Source organism: Pseudochaenichthys georgianus, chromosome 22 (genome assembly GCF_902827115.2).
Source record: "Pseudochaenichthys georgianus chromosome 22, fPseGeo1.2, whole genome shotgun sequence".
In the NCBI taxonomy this organism is placed as follows: Eukaryota; Metazoa; Chordata; class Actinopteri; order Perciformes; family Channichthyidae; genus Pseudochaenichthys; species Pseudochaenichthys georgianus.
In genome coordinates, this window is record NC_047524.1 from 34952816 (window position 1) to 34975646 (window position 22831).

Here is a 22831-nt window from a genome sequence, read left to right on the forward strand (position 1 = left end):
GTATAGAAACTATATTCACGTCGGGCTCCTGATCAGCCTGTCGGTGTTCTTTTCCCCATAATGACCGTGTCGCTGCACATTATCCCTTACATATGATTATATAGAGTCATCATTCATTTGTTTTAAAGCAGGAGGCGCAAACGCTTGCCTCGGGGAGGGAGAAAAAGAGCCACAGCGGCCAATAAACAGAAGGGCAACCATGGCAACCATGTCAACCATGCGCGGGAAGTCTTCAGTGCTGGCACGCATGCCAGGGGTTGCCGACCCCTGCTCTATAAGGTCTGACAGTATACTGTACGTGGGGCTGAGCTATTGTTACATTTTGAAACATGTTCAGGCCCATTCCACAACAAAAAAGTGTATACTTCTTTGTGTCAGTGTCATGTCAGCTCTACCTTATGATTTACACAAATATTTTACCGAAAAAGACACACAAAGCTATTTATGTATTGGTCCCTGCTTAATTCTGCTTTGTGTGAGTGGATAGACACTGAAGCAGACTATAGTGTTGCACTTTTGCCAGCTTCAAACGGTTGCATAAGAGAGGTATAAATAATTCTCTTGAGCACAGATGGCGCTGTGGAACCCCTGTGGGTAATGGGACCAACTAACACACACAAACCAGCTTCATGTATGTGGATCCTAGAAACAATCATACCTTGAGGAACATTTAAATAACTGACAACTTTTTTAATTTTAATGTAGGTATTTTGGCGCCCTTGGCTTTGAAAGAAGTGTGACAAATATTTGGTAAAATATCCTGTGGATATCCTCCCACATGGGCATTAACGTACTGTGATACAGCTCATCCAGAATGCAGCGGCTCGTCTGGTCTTCAACCTTCCTAAATGTTCCCACACCACTCCGCTCCTCGGCTCCCTTCACTGGCTTCCGGTAACTGCTAGAATCCACTTCAACACAATGGTACTTGCGTACCATGCTGCAAATGGATCTGGCCCTTCCTACATCCAGGACATGGTTAAACCGTACACCTCAGCGCGTGCACTCCGCTCTGCATCAACCAAACGGCTCGCTGCACCCGCACTGCGAGGGGGACCCAAGTTCCCATCAGCAGAAACACGTGGGTTTGCTATCCTGGCTCCAAAATGGTGGAATGAGCTCCCATTGACATCAGGACAGCAGAAAGCTTACACACCTTCCAGACTGAAAACTCATCTCTTTCGACTCCACTTCGAGCGATAGAACTATTAACAAAGCACTTATATACTAATAAAGGACTGGCTTATCTAAAGCCAGTTGAGTAGCACTTGAAATGTTTTAGCTCTATGAAACCTGATGTACTTATATGATTCTGTTTTCTTCAAGTTTGTATTTTGTTGGTCAAACGCACTTATTGTAAGTCGCTTTGGATAAAAGCGTCAGCTAAATGCAATGTAATGTAATGTGATACAGACTTAAATTCAGCCATAAAAGCATAAGTGAGGTCCAGCTGATGTCGGATGATAAGGTTCGCTCACATCGTCGGCTCCTGCCTGTTTCTGCTTCTACGGGTGCGAAGGCCTGAGATACTGCGAAGAAACCTGAAGAGTTGCTACGCTGCTGCCTCCCTGCCTGGTTCTTGCTGCTGTCCTGGCGTGGTTCTTGCTCCGGGAACAGCGTGGATACTGTTGTGCTGGACTGGGAGAATGGCGGGTGTCGTGTTTCTGCTGTGCCTTTTCTTGGCTGTGCTGGACAAGGAGAAGATCGCTAGTCGTCCTGAACAATCTACTGGATTCGGGTATGTTCTGCCGCCCGCAGTGGACATCCCCTGTACAGTTTCGGAGGTGTTGCACAAACAATTGCTGGTTGCACTGTCGCGGACATTCATTTCGCAAAATGTTTGTCTTTCTCACATGCCTGCCACGATGGTCCTTCAGAATTGTTTTTTAAACTCTAATCTCACTTTCGCGAAGTTTGCTGGTGACTCTAGAACAGCTGACAATGTATGTGTGTTGATTAAGAGGAAAAGGTGCTTGGTATTTTTATTGTTGTTACTATCAGGAAATGTACAGCCAAATCCAGGTCCACCGAGCAGTATTAGTCAAATAGCTACTCCTGCTGATCTTATATCTAGATCTGGGCTAGGTTTAATTCATTTAAATGTGCGTAGTCTGTTACCTAAATTAGATTTTGTCCGTTTTGGGCGAGTTCGACTGATGCTGATGTCATTGTCTTATCAGAAACGTGGCTAGATAAATCCATTTTGGCCTCTGACATTTACATAAATGGTTACAGTGTATACCGTACTGACCGGCCTAAAAAAGGTGGTGGCGTTGCCATTAATGTGAAAAATAAGTTTTGTGTAACTAATATGGTTTCCAAATCTGTTAGTAAACAGCTAGAATGTTTAGCCGTGAATATTGAGGTAACAAAGGGTCAACAGGTCATGGTGGTGGGCTGCTACAGGGCCCCCTCGGCTGTCAAGGACTCTTTATCGTCATTGGCAAAACTGTTATCACAACTTTCCTACAAGGAAATAGTGCTGCTTGGTGATTTTAATTGGGACTGGTTAACTTCTGTGTCAGAGGATTTTAAAAACCTGTGTACCTCTTTGAATTTTACCCAGATTATAGACAGTCCTACTCGCCCAAATATTAAGTCCCCAAATAAATCCTCCTTAATTGATCTAATTTTAACAAATGTTCCACATAAATACTCATCTGTGGGAGTATTTGCTAATGATGTGAGTGACCACTGTGTTGTAGCCACAATTAGGGACACTAAGGTCCAAAAGGTTAAACCACGTATCACAAAGAGAGACAAAAAACACTTTGTGGAGCAGGGTTTTTTACATGATCTGTTTAATTTTGGTAAAAGCAATCTGTGTGCTGATGTAGAAACTGCATGGTCTGATGTAGAAACTGCATGGTCTTATTTTTATCTTGGTTTTATGAAAATTATAGATAGACATGCACCTCTGCGTACATTTAGAGTGAAGGGACGAAACAATCCCTGGTTTTCTGCTAAGCTGTCCAGTCTACTTCATGAGAGAAATAATGCTTGGGCTAAGGCTAGGAAATCAGGCTCAGAAGGTAGAATGGCTACGTTTTAGGCAACTAAGAAATAGCTTCACATCTCAAATAAAAAGTGCTAAATCAAAGTACTATTTGTCAGTTACCACAGAAAACCTGAATAATCCTAGGAAATGTTGGAAAGCCATAAAATCGATTTCCACTGCAGGGTTTCCCACACATAGACTATACTTGGGCGGGCCGCCCAGGTATATTAATGGCCGCCCAAGTATATTTCGCGACCCATTTAGTTTTTTTTTTTTTTTATAAGTTTTTTTTGTATTCGTCCATGACCACGACGCCATCTGCGATCGATTAACTTGTGGACAATGATCCCTCGCTCCCTTGCACTGATCTCGCCTCTTTCTGGCCTGTTAAGTGGCCTGCCTCACACAGGGTGACTGGCTGTCCACATGATGTGGCCTGCCGACATGGCCACTGTCCAACACACTCTCACTCCCTAAGCGTCCAATAGCGACGTTTGGTCAGTGTCCGTGGCGTCCAATTGTGACGCTCCTAGGCTCCTTCAACGTCATAAAAGGACGCAAATAGCTTTCAACTGATTGCAATGTATTCCCATCTGCGTCGGGATTTGACGCTCATGGAAGCACGGCATTCGTTTATGCCGGCTGCCCTTAAAGGCAATGTGAGCGTCCATTCCCATTGGATAACGGAGAATTGTACACCCGGAAGTAAGTATTCCTCTTACTGTCGATTGATTTTACAGTGATATCTGCACTACTCATCGACTAAAAAACACCAGATTATCCTTGTTAATTACACAACATTGATTGGTTTAAATTGTGTGCAATGCTCTTGTATTTTTCCCCTTCGATTCGGAGAAACAAATATTTTTTCTGAGTAAAGGATGGCAGAAGACACTACACTACCCAGAATCCCCAGTGTCTATGTCACATGATCTTCAAATTTCTCCCTGCAGAAAAAGAAAACATGGCCGAAATTCGTTTTATTCTTGGTAGAAAATGCCTATTTTAAAGTTAGTTTGGCCATTAAAATGCGTTTTGATGTCATTTGATGCGAGAAATATGAGTTGTTATTTCAGATTATGTGTGCAGTGGATGTACATGATCTTTAGTTTGCTAGTTATTACGAAGATTACTTCAGGAAATCGCGACGTTTTCATTGTTACCAAGGTGGTTGCTAGGGACGCTGCTATCGATATTATTTCTGTTATGTTGTGTAACTGTTTAATGGTGTTATCTTTATTGCTACCCCCTTTCCCGTCAATGTATAGTGTTGGTCCACAGCCTAAACATATTAGTTTAACAAAATCCGCATCTAAAGATAGCCTACGTTATTTCCCCCCTGTGCAATTCCAGTCTCACATCTCACAGCACATCGTCATTAACAGACCGAAAACATTTTTTAAAAATAATAATAATACTTTATTCCGAGTGTGCTTGCTTTTCTCTTTGAAAGTCATCACATAACGGCATTGTAATACACGGTTCGGCTGCATTACATATTACATATCTGCCGTAGTTCTGTATTTATAGAGCCCTGATGAGAAGACAAACATGAGGAACTGAAAACGTGACGTGGATCATAAATATATCAGCCATTAAACAACATCTTACATTTCTTTTCACACAATACGTCTCCTTGCAATATCAACACTAATTCGGCTCACTTTTATATTTGATCCAATTGGTAGATAGGTTGTATTTACACCATAAAGGTGCACAGCTGATATAAAGGGACACCTGGTGGTTAAAGCATGTTATTGAATTTAATTATTTTTATTATTAGATATTAATACGATCCCTATAAAGTATATTCATTACTCGTTATTCTCTACTAATAGTTAATTAAAGACTGTATGTAATGACTATTTTGCACATCCCTTTCAAGATTTCATGATTTTCAAGGTTTATTGACATATCATATAGGCCTACACAACTATGGTGTAGTTCTGCACTGAATGAAAAACTTGGGTTGCAGGTTCCTCAATAGTGCATTACAAGACATCTATCAATATTTGTGCATACCTCCAGCAATGTTAACTATGTTGAAGCACTTATTTTAACTGATATTATACATAATGTATTATACTCTTATGAGATGTATGTAGATATTTCATCTCCGGCCTTGTCAGGTATTGAACAATCAATAAATAAAGAACACAGAATTGTTGAATATAAAACACAGAATTTGTGTGATTATACTAAATGATTTTCAAATAAACACAACTGCATATTTAACTGTTACACATGCTGATGTAACGCAAATGTTCCAACTTGGGATCAATAAAGTATATCTTATCTTAAGCTGATCGATGGCTACTGCCATATTTGCAAAATGTGCCTCTGAACCTTGACAAGTGCATGTTTCAGGCTTATCAATTAATGTAATGTAATGTTATCACAGGGGTCACACACATAAGACCAGCTGTTAAATAAAGCTCTTCTGACCTTAGCTGGCATGTGGGTATATATATTAATACTGCCCATAATGGGCACAAGCCATTTTCACCCATTTATTAATTATATGTTTTAAATGTGAGTGTTTCCTGTCCCCTAAACCTCCAGGGATGTACACAGTTTAATACTGGCAACTTCTTATTATGGGAAATACGAAAACGTCTTTTAAAACTACAACTCCCAGTAGAGACGTGCCATAGAGAACATGTTGCGAAACAGAATAGCCAGCATGTGTAGTTCTGGGGACGGGGTGGGGGAGGGGGGACGCGGTGGACCCGTTCAAATCCAGTTTTGGACAGTCTGCCGTGGTTCCATCCCATTTCAAGTGCTGTTCGAGAATCGGCTTAACCCTCGGAGCACACTCTCCAATCACAGAGCTTGAGGACTATCACGGGGTTTGTCAAGCAGAGCACATGGTGTAGTCCAAACGATAGCTGGGGATTCTGGGTAGTGTAGTGTCTTCTGCCATCCTTTACTCCTGGGAATGGACGCTCACATTACCTTTAAGGGCAGCCGACATAAACGAATGCCGTGCTTCCATGAGCGTCAAATCCCGACGCAGATGGGAATACATTGCAATCAGTTGAAAGCTATTTGCGTCCCTTTATGACGCTGAAGGAGCCTAGGAGCGTCACAATTGGACGCCACGGACACTGACCAAACGTCGTTATTGGACGCTTAGGGAGTGAGAGTGTGTTGCACTGTCATACAGATCATAAATCAAAGCCCTTGATTGGTCTCTGTGTGTAATTCAAGCTCGGGATAACCTCAGCTCAGGTGAGGTAAAGGACTCTGAGTGTTTAGATAGTTAACTTAGTCTAAGTTCTCAGTGGGTCTCAAACGGTGTGGTCACCATTTATGTAAACACATATTTCCATTTGAGAGGGTAGTGATTGGTCTAATCAGCGAGGTGGGCTGAAGATCGGAAGGCTGTGAGTTCAAATCCCGCGAGGAACACCACCACTAGTGTGCCCTTGAGTAAGGCACTTAGCCCTTAGTTACTCCAGGGAGAATGTCCCTGTAATCGGTCATTATAAGTCGCTTTGGATAAAAGCGTCAGCTAAATGAAATGTAATGTGATTAGTAAAATATGCATGAATAAATAAATAAAAAGTTAACTGGGTGAAAAAAGGTAAGATACACTTTTAAAACGTGTTGAGAGAAAACTAGTCTTTGCTGCTGCCTCAAAGAGGAGGAGAGGAGGGAGACAGGAGAGGCTGATTCAGGAGCACAGACACACTCACAACTATAAATGAACCAAAAACAAGTTTCAGTGTTTTTTTCATATTGGAAATGGTATGGTATTGGTTATGGCCATGATTTTATGATTATTGAAATGTATACAGTTCTGTTTAATATAGGTGTTTCAATAGATCTAGTCTCTTTATTTTGCCCTCAAAATGCACCAGATTGATGCATTTAACTCCAAAATAAAAAATAAAATCTGACCGGGGGGGCATGCCCCTGGACCCCCATAGAGGATTTGAGGTCGACCCCCACTAAAAATCACATGGATAGGTTCCTAAATACATTTTTTTTTTTTTTTAAAGTAACCCATTTCCATGTGTGGGTAGTAGATTTAAACTATAGGGCTATTATTATGGGCCCTGCCTGTACCTGTTCGCTCTGCCATCGCGTGAAGGGTCTGCTAACAAGTGACCAACAGAAAGGTTAATGTTGTTGCACGTCACCCCCCCCCGCTACCACCACCCCCCCAAGTATATTTCAGATATGTGGGAAACAGATTTGTGGGAAACACTGGCAGTTAATGGACCAGCACCAGAGGTGTTCCCATACACACAGGCGTTGGAGCTGTTCTTCATGAAATCCCAGAAGGATGAAGTGCTCTGACAAACAGTGCCATCTTTGCGCAAAATGATTATACAGGAATGAAAAGTCAATAAATAAACATGTTGTTAAAACTTATTTTTTTTTTTTTTTTTTTTCGGGCAAAAATTAAACGCCATATCATGTTCAAAACCACATCAAAGATTATTTCTGAAACAGTATGGAGCTCAAATGATTTTTTTCTTGCGGGTTTACCACAAGGTGAGTACCTTTTTATATCCGGCTTTTTTACACATAATCTCTCCAGTACAGGTTAGCTCCGAGTGTTAGCGATGCTTGCTAATGTAAACACAGGCCATATTACTTCCAAAACATGTCAGGCATTGTTTCTGATACAGCAACGTTTCTGATAGGGCCGTGGGCTCAAAGCCAGCCCACATTTTAGTAATGTCATCATAACGCAGCAAATCTGGATCAGCTCCGTTGTACCCCCGTTTTTAGAGATGTGGGTAAGGAGGAAAAGAGAGAGAGTTTTGTTTTCTGACACTTTGTGAGTCTCCTTACACACCGGGGACACATATTTATATATTCGTCCACCTTGTGCCAACAGAGTAAACTGATAGTGATTTGGCTAATTGCTGCTGTCTAAACACAGTGTGGACAATAATACCGTGTCTGTATGTTGTTCAACATCCCACACTTTACATAGTGGGCTCAACATTTATATTTCTAGGCTATAGACATGTTTTATGGACTGTAACCTGTGCACTTTGTTAAATAAAGGCAATCATCTGAATAAATACTCTGAACATGCACTATCCGTCTGTTGGAGCTCATACAGTAGGCCTACCTCAGAGTGTGTGACAGGCACAGAGCTGATGCCGGCGTTCACAGCGGTCCAGGATCGAGCAGTGAGCACGCAGGCGAACAGCGCGAACAGATCTCCAGCCCCCAGTCTGCGGCTGTAACGCTCCACCCCCGACATGTCCCCTCTAATCAGAGCTTGCCACAACCGACAGTAGTCCAACCTGAAGTCTGGCTCCAGGACCTGGGGGGGGGGGGGGGTAAAAGTACCAGACAATTACATTATTCTGCAGATTGGTCCATTTCAGAATAATATATATGATATGTTTTATAATGATTGATCATTAAAGTGTTCTCAAAGCTGGTGAAGGTGCAGCTAGTCTGAATGGCTTTGTAGACTGCAGGGTAGCTGGTGGATTTACTCCAGGTGGAACTAAAGTCTGATTTAACACTTGATTAGATATCACATCATTCATCCACATCTGTGAAGTAACTAAAGGTATTAAATACATGTACCTCTGAACTGTAGAGGAGTAGAAGAACACAGTAGCTGTTTCTAGGTATGTTGACAAATAATCATTATCTAAGTAAAAATCATCATAACTTCTGCAAGTTGTGGGTGTGTTCTGTATGTCTTTATATTACATTTATATTTACATTTACACAAGGAGTGAAACAATATTCTACTCCAAAATGACAGCTGTAATCAGAAGTCATAAGGAGTTAATTGGTACCATTATGGTTCTAGAAAAATATGTGTGTGTGTTAGTTTGTTTGCTTGTGCATGCGTTTGTGTGTGCCAATTTTGAAGGACTACCTTAATTCTTTATGAATACAGGAACAAGCAGTTAATAAACTGAGTTTAACACAAGTGTTTGTAAGAGCAGTGTGTGTGTGTGTGTGTGTGTGTGTGTGTGTGTGTGTGTGTGTGTGTGTGTGTGTGTGTGTGTGTGTGTGTGTGTGTGTGTGTGTGTGTGTGTGTGTGTGTGTGTGTGTGTGTGTGTGTGTGTGTGTGTGTGTGTGTGTGTGTTTGACTGTATCACTAAAGCTGTGGTGCACACATCGCAACACAACATCCTGCACTCTGCTAAGCACAACATCAAATTAGTTGTTTATCAAAAAGCTTTTATGGTGTTGTCGCTCTAATAGAAGTGTGTCTGCATGTGACAGTGTGTGCGCAAGCCATGATTTATTACGGGCACCTTGACTGTGTGTTTGCTGCTCTACCAGTGTATGTACCAAGGCTTGGCCAGCGGCATGAAAATAGAGTTTTTTTATCTGCAGGCAGCCTGTAGATGTGTTACCTGATAAAGACCGTGATCAAGCAGGGTGATCTCGGTCTTCTTGCTCTTAGGACACTTTCTGACCAAGACGTTGCCCGGGTGCGGGTCACAGTGAACAAAGCCACGGACAAATATCATTTCACTATAGATCTTGCCCAGGTTCTCTGAGATCTGTTGGAGACATGATATAGAAAGGAGAACAATTCAAAAATGACACTTAGAATGTACTCACTATTGTCTCACCTTTAGTAAGTGTGACAATCTTGGTGTATTTTTGATATTGTTAATAATGATTTATGCACTTAGTTATTTGGAAATGAAGACATTTATGATTTGTGCATAGTCATGGTATTGTTGTGCTGATTGATTGGAAGTTATTGTGTGTATAGCTTTAAAGTGTGGCAAATGTAATGTTATTTTGAAACCCTTGGTTTGTCTGCGTCTACCCATATAGTACATGTGATCCCAAGATATTTTCTAGGTGAAATACAGGGGCAGCAGGGGAACACAATGAGACAATCAGGCACAGGACGGACAACTCAGGGAGTAAGAAACCAGGAGAAAATAAATGTCAAAATAAAACAGGAAAACAGACAGACCGTGACAGGTTTCGGTCTGGGGTGTGGTGAATTGGCTCATCGATGTCCACAGCTTTCAAAGTAAAGACCCCCCACTTAAATTATTGCATCGCTATATGTCACATTTGGAAACAAACAATATCTCCTAGACATAAGCTGCAAATCCAACAGGAGGTCCATGATTTCAAAATGTATGGCAAATGTATGCATATTTTTCGCCTTTGAACTCTAACAATGATAAAGATTAAAGAAGAACTTATTGTGCTCACTTTCAGGTAAGTATTTGCATTTTGAGCTCCTACTGGAACTCCAATGTTGTCAGCAAAATGTTAAGACATTAACGATGCAAAACTGCACAGTTTTTCTCGTTTAATGAAACACTGTTGCGATACATCATTCATCATGAGAGGAAGTTGTTTTTTAGGGCTAGCATGCCTAAGAAAAATAACCTCTGTTGTCTGATATTGTTCTTGTGCATGGGGGTGTCCCACCGACTGTCAACAGAAGGTCAGCCTTTTGTCTAGAGCAACATAGTGAACACAGGGAGGATGCATTTAATTATAGATATAATAGATAGAGATATTGCTTGGGCAGCTATGGCGTTTCTTCACTTTCATCAATGATTTTTAAGTCATCAGTCTATGCTAGGCTGTGTAGACACACTTATAGTTTTTGTTCGTATGGGTGTGTGTGTGTGTGTGTGTGTGTGTGTGTGTGTGTGTGTGTGTGTGTGTGTGTGTGTGTGTGTGTGTGTGTGTGTGTGTGTGTGTGTGTGTGTGTGTGTGTGTGTGTGTGTGTGTGTGTGTGTGTGTGTGTGTGTGTGTGTGTGTGTGTGTGTGTGTGTGTGTGTGTGTGTGTGTGTGTGTGTGTGTGTGTGTGTGTGATTATCAGTCAGTTTAGTATAAGCTTTGTAACCAACCGACACACAGAGCAGGCAGTACCTCGTTGACATCGATGCCGTGTTTCTTCATGTATTCCCTGTCGTTTACCTGCCCCCCCTCAGCAAACTCCATGGTCAGAATCCTCTTTGTGGACAGATCCCAATGTATCTTGGGAACCTGTAAAGAGAGATCTAGGTTCAGATGGCCTGTCAGGCTGAAACAGGATAGACCTCTAATTAGAGCTAACAAACCTCTATTCAAATATAGAACACTTTTTTTAAATAGAAAAATAGTTATGTAGAAATCATTCTGGCAGGCTTTAAACGTATTAGAAAATATTCAATTTATTGGGAATACAACGTAATATTAGATAAGATAACATAAAATGGTACTTTATTGATCCCAATTTGGGAAATGTTTGTGTTACAGCAGCATAAAAAGACATGGCATTGTACAATAACAGTTAAAAGACTAGAAATAAACAAGTAAGTAGATAATATACATGTTAAATGTAACAAGGTATTATATATCAAATCAAGTTTTATTTATAAAGCACATTTAAAAGCGATGTTTGGTCGAGCCAAAGTGCTGTACATGTAATATAAACACATTACTACAATCACAATAAAAGACAATAAATTACAACAGAAATATAAAAAACACAGGGAAAAGTCAGGAGTCATGCTCCGCTCTGACTAGAAGAACAGCGAGAAGAAGTGTGTCTTAAGTGTAGATTTAAAAACCCCTAGGGTCTGGGCCCTCTGGTTTTGAGCCTGGTCTTGGGCACTATCAGCAGCAGCTGGTCAGCAGACCTTAAATCTCTGGCTGGGGTGTAGCGCTGGAGGAGTTCAGCTATATAGGCCGGAGCCAGCCCATTTAGTGCTTTGAAAACAAATAAAAGAAGTTTAAAATCAATTCGGAACCGAATTGGAAGCCAGTGAGGCCAGAATTGGGGTGATGTGGTCACGCTTTTTGTGGCCAGTCAGAAGACGTGCAGCTGTGTTTTGGACTAGCTTCAGGCGTCTAATCGAGGCCTGGTCCATACCCACATGCAGTAATCCAGTCTTGAGGCAACAAAGGCATTAATAACCATTTATAGGTCTTTAAAAGATAAATATGACTTGGTTTTGGCCAATAGTCTTATTTTAAAAAAGCAGGATTTGACTACGGTGCTGACCTGCTTGTCGAATTCAAAAGTGCTAGTGAAGGTCACTCCAAGGTTCATGACAGAGGGGAGGATGTTTTTATTGAGGGAGACCAGAATATCAACCGGAGAGGCTGGCGGTTGGGGTCCAAAAAAGATGACCTCAGTCTTGCTCTCGTAGAGTTTGAGAACGTTTTGGCTCAGCCAGGATTTGATCTCTATCAAGCAGTCCATCAACTGATGTAGTGAGTGTTTGACTTGATTTGCTTTGAGAGGCAGATAGATCTGTACATCGTCGGCGTAGCAGTGGAAGGGAATAAATAGAGTGGCGAAGTCCCTCCCCTTCCGGGTGAGCTCCATGGGACCTTATTTCAGAAAAGTCATGTATTGAAGTAAATGGAGAGAGAAAGATTATCTTTCGATCCCGTTTGAAATGTGCCACGAATCACATTTATGATGTTTGTCAATTTAAAAGATGATTTTGCTAGTCAAAAAAATGAAAATGTGTCGTAAAACTGTGAAGTAACACATTTGTTTGTGTGAAACGCTCAATGAACAACATCTCTGGTCTCACAGACTTTCACAACAACACACGTCACCAAGATGACCCTCACTACTGTCTTGTCAAAAAAGTGATTGACTACCCTCACTATCACCACAATGAAACACGTCCAGAAGAATGTCATGCAAAGCTGCCTGCCTTCCTTCCTTTGATTCTCTCTGAACTGCCTGATCTTTTTAATGTTTAATGTCAACCATGTGTGCAGATAGCATGAAGTAGAACACATCGCCGATGCTAATGTAACGTTAGCATTTATCCCCCGGGCTTAAATTGTGTATTATGGCGCGTTTCCACTACAGCGCGGAGCCCCGTTTAAGAGGGCTGTGACGTCAGCGGCCCGCTTTTGGTTGCTTTTGGTTGCTTTTGGTCCACTTGGCCTAGTACCGGCTAGCGGGTCCTAATTCACAGTTTTTCTGGCCCCATGGTTCTAGGGCCAGGCAACCAGGCTGTGACGTCACTCTCGACTGCTGATTGGTCAGAGAGAATCGTCGCAATATATATATATATATATATATATATATATATATATATATATAATAACGCATTAACGCAAAAAAAAATTAACGCCACTAATTATTTTAACGCGATTAACGCATGTGTATTTTTTTTCCTCGGCCGCCCCGTAGTTTCAGAGCGCATCGAGTTTAAAATACCATCTGCTGACAGCCCCGCTCCTGCCGCCCGCTTGTGGCAGACCACACTTCCACGCTCACCGGCAGGCACCGACTGGCCATCTGGAGGACCGGGAGGGTGTGTGTGTGTGTGTGTGGCCCGAGCGAGCGAGAGAGAGACCTTACGTGCATTGTTGTTGTTAGCATCTGGTGCTAGCTAGCTGCGCTAACGGATATAAGGAGCTGTTTAAATGAAAACAGAGGAGCGACATTTCGCCACAACTGCGCCGAGCACTTGACTTGATGCAGGAAGCAGACAGTGGGACATTGTAGGAGAAGTCAGCACACTCATGATTGCAGCAACATGATTGCAGCGTCCAGGCAGCTCCCGTTCGAGCATATGTCTTGAGTTGCACATAGCTCCAACGATCCAACACACACACACACACACACACACACACACACACACACACACACACACACACACACACACACACACACACACACACACACACACACACACACACACACACACACACACACACACACACACACACACACACACCATTTGTATTGTATGAGAGAGCTTCCAGGTTGAAGTGAGGCGAATATTTGTAATGTTCAGAGGTTGTTGTGTTTAATATTCATGAGAATATTTGTCATTGTTCAAATGATAATAAACACACATATAAAGCATATTTTTCCACTCATATGTTGATAAGAGTATTAAAAACTTGAAAAATATTCCTCTAAGGTACCTTTAGAACGGATAAAAAATGTGCGATTAATTTGCGATTAATCGCGATTAACTATGGACAATCATGCGATTAATCGCGATTAAATATTTTAATCGACTGACAGCCCTAATATATATATAGCGAAGCTTGCAGCATTTTTATAAACAGCATTTTTGTTAACAGAGGATCAACAAAAATGGCAAAGAAAAGCACACCGTGGTCCGCCAAGGAAGTTACGACGTTCCTACATTTTATTGCAGATGACAAGATCCAGCGGGAGCTCGGCGGGACAACTCGCAATATGATAGTGTTTGATATGTCTTGCAGTGTAGGGAAAACTGGAAGTGGTTTGACTTAATGGACACCATTTACGGCCATAGACCGGCTAGCGCTGGGAGGGAGGTCTGGACTCAGCAACGGCGTTACTGGAGGTTCTGCATGGTAAGTTGTTGCTAACACTCTGTTATTTAATTGGAAGTGTTGTGTCCCTATCTGTTCTAAAGCTCACTTCTAACAAAGAAGTCTATTGTATGCTTACATTTATGTTCGACAACCCATGCTTGTATGGAGCACCGAAGGCTAGCTAGCTAGCTAGGCAGATAGCATTAGCTAGAGCTATTGTTACACTTCGTTACTATAGATACTACCCCAGTTCCTAAACTGTAATGGAGACGCGCCATAAAGTGAGCCAGTCCTAACGAGCGAGCCAGTCCTAACGAAGTGAGCCAGTCCTAACGAGCGAGCCAGTCCTAACGAGCGAGCCAGTCCTAACGAAGTGAGCCAGTCCTAACGAGCGAGCCAGTCCTAACGAGCGAGCCAGTCCTAACGAGCGAGCCAGTCCTAACGAAGTGAGCCAGTCCTAACGAGCGAGCCAGTCCTAACGAGCGAGCCAGTCCTAACGAGCGAGCCAGTCCTAACGAAGTGAGCCAGTCCTAACGAGCGAGCCAGTCCTAACGAGCGAGCCAGTCCTAATGAAGTGAGCCAGTCCTAACGAGCGAGCCAGTCCTAACGAAGTGAGCCAGTCCTAACGAGTGAGGCCGAATGATCACACCGGTGTGACAGTACTCTTTAAAGGGTTCACGAAATATGACTACTACTCTTACTGTTTAACATTTTGGGTTACTTAATGTTACTTCATGTTAAGGCTAATACAAATTACAAGGCTAAGACTGTAATGCTAACTAAAGTGCTTAGGGTTAGGGTTGGGGTTATAACCCTAACCCTAACGGATATAAGGAGCTGTTTAAATGAAAACAGAGGAGCGACTTGACTTTATGCAGGAAGCCAGACAGTGGGACATTGTACGAAAAGTCAGCACAATCAGCACGGAAAGTACGCGCAACATGATTGCAGCGTCCAGGCAGCTCCCGTTGCACATAGCTCCAACGATCCATCACTCACACACACACACACACACACACACACACACACACACACACACACACACACACACACACACACAGCTCCAACGATCCATCACTCACACACACACGCACGCACGCACGCACGCACGCACGCACGCACGCACGCACGCACGCACGCACGCACACACACACACACACACACACACACACACACACACACACACACACACACACACACACACACACACACACACACACACACACACACACACACACACACACACACACACTTTGTATTGTATTATTGAATGAGAGAGGTTCCAGGTTGAATTGAGGCGAATATTTGTAATGTTCAGAGGTTTTTGTGTTTAATATTCATGAGAATATTTCTCATTGTTCAAATGATAATAAACATTTGCATAAAGCATATGTGTCCACTCATATGTTGATAAGAGTATTAAAAACGTATAAAAAAAATATTCCTCTAAGGTACATTTAGAACAGATCAAAAATGTGTGATTAATTTGCGATTAATCGCGATTAACTATGGACAATCATGCGATTAATCGCGATTAAATATTTTAATCGACTGAGAGCCCTAATATATATATATATATATACATACAGTGCAATCATTCTTTCATGCTAAATGAAGCTCTGTTGCTTGGATATCACTAGATCCTGTTACAGCGTAATATAAGTACATAACGATTGATGTACATTAGCATAATTACTAGCTGCTAACTGCCGCCTCGTTAATATCAAATCCATCATAATAACAAATCATTACCATGCTGTCATGAACGTGCGGTGCTGTTACGTGTACGCAAATTGACGTGCTTGATGTGAACGAGCATTTTGGTTAAAGTTGCGCATGCGCTATGAGTGCACATACGGGGGCTTCTCAGGCATGCTGGGTAATCTGTGACGTTTCACTCTCTCAAAAGTTGGGCCATTTTATCATCATGCGCCAATGAGCAACTCTCATAGGAATAAATTAGGCCCGCCTCCCACGCTGTAGTTCTTATTATACATCAATGGTACTTACCCAGTCACAAAAGTAACATATTATATCTTATATTATTAATATATATATAATTCTGATGTCTGTGGTTATTTAAACATTCCCTGATAAAAGTTATTTCTGCGTCAATAAAGCCAATGGTCGATATTGTTGACTTTATTTTAGAATAATAGATCTCTGCGACAAGCTATCGTTCGTCGGCTTTGTCAGTGAACGTGTGTCCCGCAGCACCTCCCGCGGGACTCTGCTGCGGTTCCTCCGTGCAGAGCGCCCGTTTCCTAAATCATGCTATGCAGGGGCGGTTCTAGGGGGGGGCAAACAGGGGCCAGTGCCCCCGTAACACTGACCAGGTACCCCCCTATGGCTCCCCTCCAAAAAAAGGTTAATTACAATATTACGATTTATTGTAATTAAATCAAATCAGAGACCCGGATGTACAGTGGAGATTAAACTGTTCATTACCTTATAAAAGCAAATACTGTTTATGTTTTTTAATTAAATTGTCACTTAAATTTACCAAAACAAATACCAATTATTGTATTTTATGTTTATTTTACAAAATTACTTTATACTGTCTTTGTCAATTTAACCAGCTTTTATTGTACCCCTCTCATGAAATAACTGGCCCCAGCCTGATGCTATGAATGTGTGTGCATAAAGCTGAGATATGCATATATTTATTTCCTTTCTCTTTGAAAGTTTCAGAGTTTAAAGTGAGGCATGATGCAGAAATGAGTGAAGCAAAAAGGAGGAAACTTACAGACTTCTTTAAAAGGTATGCAAGACATCACTGCTACTTATCGTGTCAAAGCCATTTGTATCTTTTATTTATTCACCATAAGTTCCAGAGGAGAGCAGCCTGAGGAGAGCAGAGCAGAGCAGCCTGAGGAGAGCAGAGCAGAGCAGCCTGAGGAGAGCAGAGCAGAGCAGCCTGAGGAGGACAGAGGAGCAGAGCAGCCTGAGGAGGACAGAGGAGCAGAGCAGCCTGAGGAGAGCAGAGCAGAGCAGCCAGAGGGGGACAGAGGAGCAGAGCAGCCTGAGGAGGACAGAGGAGCAGAGCAGCCTGAGGAGGACAGAGGAGCAGAGCAGTTTGAGGAGGACAGAGGAGCAGAGCAGCCTGAGGAGAGCAGAGCAGAGCAGCCTGAGGAGAGCAGAGCAGAGCAGCCTGAGGAGAGCAGAGCAGAGCAGCCTGAGGAGAACAGAGGAACAGAGCAGCCTGAGGAGGACAGAGGAGCAGGGCAGCCTGAGGAGGACAGAGGAGCAGAGCAGTTTGAGGAGGACAGATGAGCAGAGCAGTTTGAGGAGGACAGAGGAGCAGAGCAGTTTGAGGAGGACAGAGGAGCAGAGCAGTTTGAGGAGAGCAGAGCAGCAGAGCAGTTTGAGGAGAGCAGAGCAGAGCAGCCTGAGGAGCACAGAGGAGCAGAGCAGCCTGAGGAGAGCAGAGCAGAGCAGCCTGAGGAGAGCAGAGCAGAGCAGCCTGAGGAGGACAGAGGAGCAGAGCAGCCTGAGGAGGACAGAGGAGCAGAGCAGCCTGAGGAGAGCAGAGCAGAGCAGCCAGAGGGGGACAGAGGAGCAGAGCAGCCTGAGGAGGACAGAGGAGCAGAGCAGCCTGAGGAGGACAGAGGAGCAGAGCAGTTTGAGGAGGACAGAGGAGCAGAGCAGCCTGAGGAGAGCAGAGCAGAGCAGCCTGAGGAGAGCAGAGCAGAGCAGCCTGAGGAGAGCAGAGCAGAGCAGCCTGAGGAGAACAGAGGAACAGAGCAGCCTGAGGAGGACAGAGGAGCAGGGCAGCCTGAGGAGGACAGAGGAGCAGAGCAGTTTGAGGAGGACAGATGAGCAGAGCAGTTTGAGGAGGACAGAGGAGCAGAGCAGTTTGAGGAGGACAGAGGAGCAGAGCAGTTTGAGGAGGACAGAGGAGCAGAGCAGTTTGAGGAGGACAGAGGAGCAGAGCAGCCTGAGGAGGACAGAGGAACAGAGCAGCCTGAGGAGAGCAGAGCAGAGCAGCCTGAGGAGGACAGAGGAACAGAGCAGCCTGAGGAGGACAGAGGAGCAGGGCAGCCTGAGGAGAGCAGAGCAGAGCAGCCTGAGGAGGACAGAGGAGCAGGGCAGTCTGAGGAGGACAGAGGAGCAGGGCAGTCTGAGGAGGACAGAGGAGCAGAGCAGTCTGAGGAGGACAGAGGAGCAGGGCAGTCTGAGGAGGACAGAGGAGCAGAGCAGTCTGAGGAGGACAGAGGACAGAGCAGTCTGAGGAGGACAGAGGAGCAGGGCAGCCTGAGGAGGACAGAGGACAGAGCAGGAAGCCGTGTATGAAAGGCTGACAACTTGCCTGACTGCTGGAATCAAAGTCAATTGGGATATTTTACACAGAAATATCCATTTCTAATAGTTGGAAATAAAAAAATAGGATGCAAGTCATGCAGGGAAGCGGGATCCCTTGGGGCAATGAGAACAGGGAAACAGAGGTACTCATTCTCTACTGAATGGCAGAACTGTAGGGTAGGCCCATATGGCAACAGCGATGAGAAGCAAATGAAATCTTTGAGAGAAAATAAAATAAATGAACATAGTGTCTTACAGAGTCACAAATTAGCACAGGACATAGTAAAAAGCCAAAATGAAGAAGCTTTAAAATCAAGCTTTCTAAAAACTCAAAAAGACATTTTGGCTTCCACCCATAATGTCTTTAGAACAGCATACTACATTGAAAAAAATAATCGGCCATACTCTGATCATCCTGGACTAATAGAACTACAAATGATAAATGGTGTAAATGTTGGCCGAGTACTCCACTCAAATGTTACATGTACAGACATTGTATATTTTATCTCAAAGTAAATGAGGGAAGCCCTATTGGCAAGTATCAAAGTGACCCGACCAAAGCTAACTGTTCTTGTGGATGAAAGCACATCGTTAAGCAAGAAGTCTTGTCTTATTGTGTACCTAAGAACGTCAGTTGATAGCTCAGAGCCTGTGACCTTCTTCCTAGATCTTCTCGAGCTAGAGAGTACAACTGCAGATGGAATCATTAGTCAACTGTCTACAGAAATATGGCCTTGATGATGCTTTTCTGAAAGAATGTCTGGTGGGATTCTGCTCAGATGGAGCCTCCGTAATGGTAGGCAGAAAGAATGGCGTCTACACAAAATTGAGAAGTAAGTACCCAGGCCTCATAGGCTGGCATTGTCTAAACCAGGGGTACTCAAATACAAATCTTAAAGGTCCAAAAACATTTTTTTCAATAAAACAAAGGTCCGTTTATTTCGGTCATTTAAACCTTTAAACAATTGCAACAAGATTCTTAACATGAGGTTGCAAAAACAAAAATAATCTGTTTGCAGCAGTTTTCAGTTATTGTGTCTGTGCTTGACCCCTCAGAGTTGCAGTGTAAGAGCTGCACAGTTATGAATAAAGGCAGCTGCACCCTCTATCATTCAGCATTCCCATTATTGCTTTATAAATGTCTTGCCCCCTTGTGTGTCCACTGAGGTTCGTCAGGCCCAACACATCTTCAACAAACTCCCCCTTTGCCTCATCATAACAACTCACAAACACCAGCAACTGAGCATTGTCAGTGGTGTCAGTGGACTCACCCACAGCTAAGGAAATGCACTGTGCATTTTTTAATTCCATCACAAAGCAAATTAATCAAATCACCAGCCAGTGTTTATGTTCTTCTGGTTGCTGTGGAATCTGAGAGGGGGGTTTGCTTGACCTGTTATTTCCTCTTTTTGTTTGCCTTCAACTTGGTCTCCATCACTTCAGTCATGCATTCTTTTATACTTCAGTTATTATCCAGTGGAGAGCCCTTACCTACTGGTCTAGTTCAATCAAAGTGGTTACTTTTGTTTGGCTGGGCAGTGTAGTTTTACACACCGTCTTATTTGACTTTCTCAGGACTTAAAACAGTTTTTTGGGGGCAGACCCCCACAAAGAAAAAAATATATTTACACACATAATGTCATCATCTTAACAGTTGTGTATGCTCATCCATGAGCAGAGCATCAAGTTGACATGTCTATTATAGCTGAATGCGGCGATTGCCATTTTGTTCAGCAAAACGCCTCACAAACTTATTAAGATCAAAGCTTTAGTGCGTTTTGGTTCAATGCTGAGTACAGCCGCAAATACCTCATTCCTTCAGTACTTGGGTCTGAATGCTTCTCGTTTTGCGCCGTCCCGTTCAAATGAAATCGCCGCCAATCATATTTCCACGCTCGCGCCAGGGGGAGGGGTTACAAGACGTGCATCTTGTGCTGCATTCACTTGCACTCGGACATTAGAGACTTTCTCTCATAAATGTCCGAGGCACAACTTTTCTTTCAAAACAAAGCTGCCAACTGGGGTGGCAGCTGGGGTGGCAAGGCCTATTTTTAGGGTGGCAGATGCCACCCCATGTCACCCCTGTAGGTGAAACTATAGGCTACTAGCTACAGTACAGATGCAACTAGATGAGCTGTTAACTCTCGCTCTGACTCTTTTTTTTTTTTTTAAACTCTCGCTCTGACTCAGACAGGTTGAAAGAGACGAGACACGCATTTTTCCCACCGGCATTCCGCGAAGACCCGCCCTACTGTGCCTCTGATTCGCAGACTGTTGGTGGGGGGGAAAAAACGCTGACAGGATGCTGTATGTGATTGGACCAATGCGTTGACAGACACACACAGACAGTGGAACAGTCGGACATGCAGAGCGCTGTTTGCAGTGGACATAGCGAAGCATTTTGACTCGTTGCGTTGTGGCGATGTCTCGCAGATAACACAGATAATACAGATAATACATATGAAAAGTATAATTTGCTCAGAGTCCAGAGACAGTTGTGGTTCGGTCCGGACCCTGGACCAGAGTCCGGACTTTTAGGATGCCTGGTCTAAACCATGGGTCGGCAATAGGCGGCCCGCGCATTGTTGGCCCGCCAGCAATAATATTTGGTCCGTAATTTTGAGAATACAAAATAAAAAAATATTTTGAGTTTTTTCGGACCAACAGTCGCACATATAGGCTAAAATCTCCGAATAGATAATCTACCCACACCTGAAGAATGCTTATTGTACTTTATCCATGTTGAGAGTGAATGACACACAGCACAGGCACAATCAGGCTGCGGGTTGCACTGAGGCTGATAGTGGATCAATAGGTGGACAGCGCGTGGAAATAGCCAACATTCGGTGTGTGGTTTGAAAAAAATAACACCAGCTCACTAAATCATTCAAACGTAATGTTTACTTATATGTGAACAGTAACAAAGTTCAGGCAAAACATTGACAACAAAATTGGAGAAACCGCTTGATCATGGAGGGCGAGGAGTGGTGGTGCATATGCTCCTGAAACGACAGAGCAAACACGCTACATTAGGGATAATAATTACAATGAGCAATTCATCCAAAAAATATAAAAAATATAATTAGGCTACTAAATACAATTACGACGCTTGGTGTGATCCCAAGCGTCGTAATTGTATTTAGTAGCCTAATTATATTTTTTTAAGGCGAGACACCCCAGGTGAATAGGGTAATTTTTTTAACTTAGAGGTACTGTATCAGCTAGAAATGTCTCCAGTTAATTACTTACAATAAGGCAATTGTCTTTTGTATTACAAGTTTTCTGAAATAGCATGTTTAAATATGAAAATGATCCATTATCTCATTAAATATGCACATATTTTAACACATTTCAGGAATCGAAATCTGAACTTTGGATAAAGCCAGGTTCAAAATACTTGTTTCATTTTGTAGTCATATTAGTATCTAAGGCTTTTACAGAAGGGATATTGGATATCTCTTTTTATCACTCCATAAATCAGAAAATACTGTCAACAGCCCTAAAATATCCATTTTCGCCATGTTTTTAGGTATACAATGTTGTATAATTCAGGCTATGAATGATATATGAACAAACCCTTCTGTAAAAGCCTTCATAATATTGATAGGAATATAACTGGAAGGTTTGGTGTCTCTACGTGCTACTGAAGTTGACATTTCGAACTCAGAGTAGGAGAAAAAACTCATTTTGAGAAAACGACCTTTAAAGATTGCAGTGAGGCGCTAGCTAAACCCTCCTGTTTAAATCCTCCTAAACCCACAAGCAATCATCCAAAGGGTTGATAGCTTGTGCCTCGACGCACTCCGTGAAGGTATTTCATGTTTGGGTTCATTTGTTTTTTGTATAACCTTGTTTCGTGCAAGTGACAATTGTTGTTGTCTTCTCTGTGAATGTTTTTTTCGCCGTTCTTTTGCCATTTTGAGATTTCAATTTCTAGCGGAAAGCTAACCAGGAAGTGTTTTAGCACACCACGTGACGCATCTGAACGAATCACGTTGTCAGAAATTGACACCAGCCAATGACATTTCGTTTCTTGGTTTAAGACCCATTGGTGCTTTCACGATTGGTTGCTGATACAAAGGAAATGACCATATTTGGATCCGATGAGATTGTGCAGGAGAGACACAGCTTTCCAGCGATACCTCTGATGACATGGTGCACACAGCGGTCGCGGTACTTTATGTTATGTTAGAATGCTAACTTTTGGTGAATTTAGGAGAAATCTACAGATGCAAATAGACAAACTATAGTAAAATAAACACTTAAATGTGTATTTTGTACATTTTC

General features: G+C 42.8%; 1 protein-coding gene across 4 annotated transcripts in view; it reads right to left on the bottom strand.

Annotated features, from left to right (window-relative positions):
• adck1 (aarF domain containing kinase 1) overlaps positions 1-22831 on the bottom strand; it is a 208608-nt gene that overhangs the window by 29317 nt on the left and 156460 nt on the right. For 3 of the 4 annotated variants that reach the window (XM_034111232.2, XM_034111234.2, XM_034111231.2), the window contains 3 exons: positions 10847-10963; positions 9349-9498; positions 8091-8288 (listed from right to left, as the gene is read on the bottom strand). In XM_034111232.2, the coding sequence (XP_033967123.1) occupies positions 8091-8288; positions 9349-9498; positions 10847-10963 (465 nt within the window). The remainder of the gene's footprint in view (positions 1-8090; positions 8289-9348; positions 9499-10846; positions 10964-22831) is intronic. The other variant, XM_034111233.2, reaches the window with a different exon arrangement.